The following is a 1,036-nucleotide window of genomic DNA, read 5'->3' on the forward strand; positions in this document are numbered from 1 at the left end:
CCCCCTCCCCCCCCCCATTAAAATTATCACAATCAAAATCAACTAAATGCTTTTACCCAAAATTAAGTGTCAAATTTGAGAGATTAATGCAATTTGCTAAAGCAAAACCTAAGCTTGATGTACCCATTGCACCAATTTTATTTTCACTTTTTAATATTGAAGAAAAAATAATTAATTAATTAGTTAATTAGAACAAAAAAGTGAAGAAAAAATAGAAATAATTAGATTTATTAATAAATAATAAAAGCAAAAGTTAAAAATTAAATGATGAGTTAAATTAACAAAAAAAGAACAAAAAAGCAAGCACAATAAAAGAAAAAGAAAAAAGAACATTATTGTTTTAAATTAGTCTTTATAATTAAAAATATCACAATCCAAAACAAATAAATTTTTTTACCTAACATTAAGTGATAAATTTGAGAGATTAATGCAATTTGCTAAACCAGAAACTAAGCCTGATGTACCTTCATCACCAATTTAATTCCATCTTTTTAAATATTGAAGAAAAAGCAAATAAATAAATAGTTATTTAGAAGGAAAAACTAAGGAAAAAATATGAAATAATAAGATTTATTAATTAATATTAAATGTAATTATTGAAAATAAAATGATGAGTTGTTAAATTAACAAAGAAAGAAAGAAAGAAAGAAAGAAAGAAAGAAAGAAAGAAAGAAAGAAAGAAAGAAAGAAAGAAAGAAAGAAAGAAAGAAAGAAAGAAAGAAAAAAACACAATAAAAAGAAAGTATGGCTTTATTGTTTTAAATTAGTTTTTATAATTAAAAATATCACTATCCAAAACAAATAAATGTTTTTACCTAATATTAAGTGTCAAATTCGAGAGATTAATACGATTTGCTAAAGCAGAACCTATGCCTGATGCTCCAATTGCACCAATTTTATTGCTACTTTTTAAATATTGATGAAAAAATATATAATTAAATAGTTAATTAAAAGGAAAAGGTGATGAAAAAATATAAAATAATAAGATTAATTAATTAATAATAAAACAAAAATTTTAAAATAAAATGATGAGTAA

General features: G+C 21.5%; 1 protein-coding gene across 1 annotated transcript in view; it reads right to left on the reverse strand. All coding sequences in view use genetic code 6, as the record gives it.

The window, feature by feature from the left end:
• Positions 1–1,036, reverse strand: part of TTHERM_000869611 (cyclic nucleotide-binding domain protein) — a gene marked incomplete at its 5' end in the record, with an annotated part of 5,393 nt that overhangs the window by 2,779 nt on the left and 1,578 nt on the right. Inside the window, 3 exons of the mRNA XM_012795294.1 lie at positions 57–146; positions 398–487; positions 816–905. Of these exons, the coding sequence (XP_012650748.1) occupies positions 57–146; positions 398–487; positions 816–905 (270 nt within the window). The remainder of the gene's footprint in view (positions 1–56; positions 147–397; positions 488–815; positions 906–1,036) is intronic.

The sequence above is a fragment of the Tetrahymena thermophila genome, assembly GCF_000189635.1.
Source record: "Tetrahymena thermophila SB210 genomic scaffold scf_8254822, whole genome shotgun sequence".
NCBI classification, from domain to species: Eukaryota; Ciliophora; class Oligohymenophorea; order Hymenostomatida; family Tetrahymenidae; genus Tetrahymena; species Tetrahymena thermophila.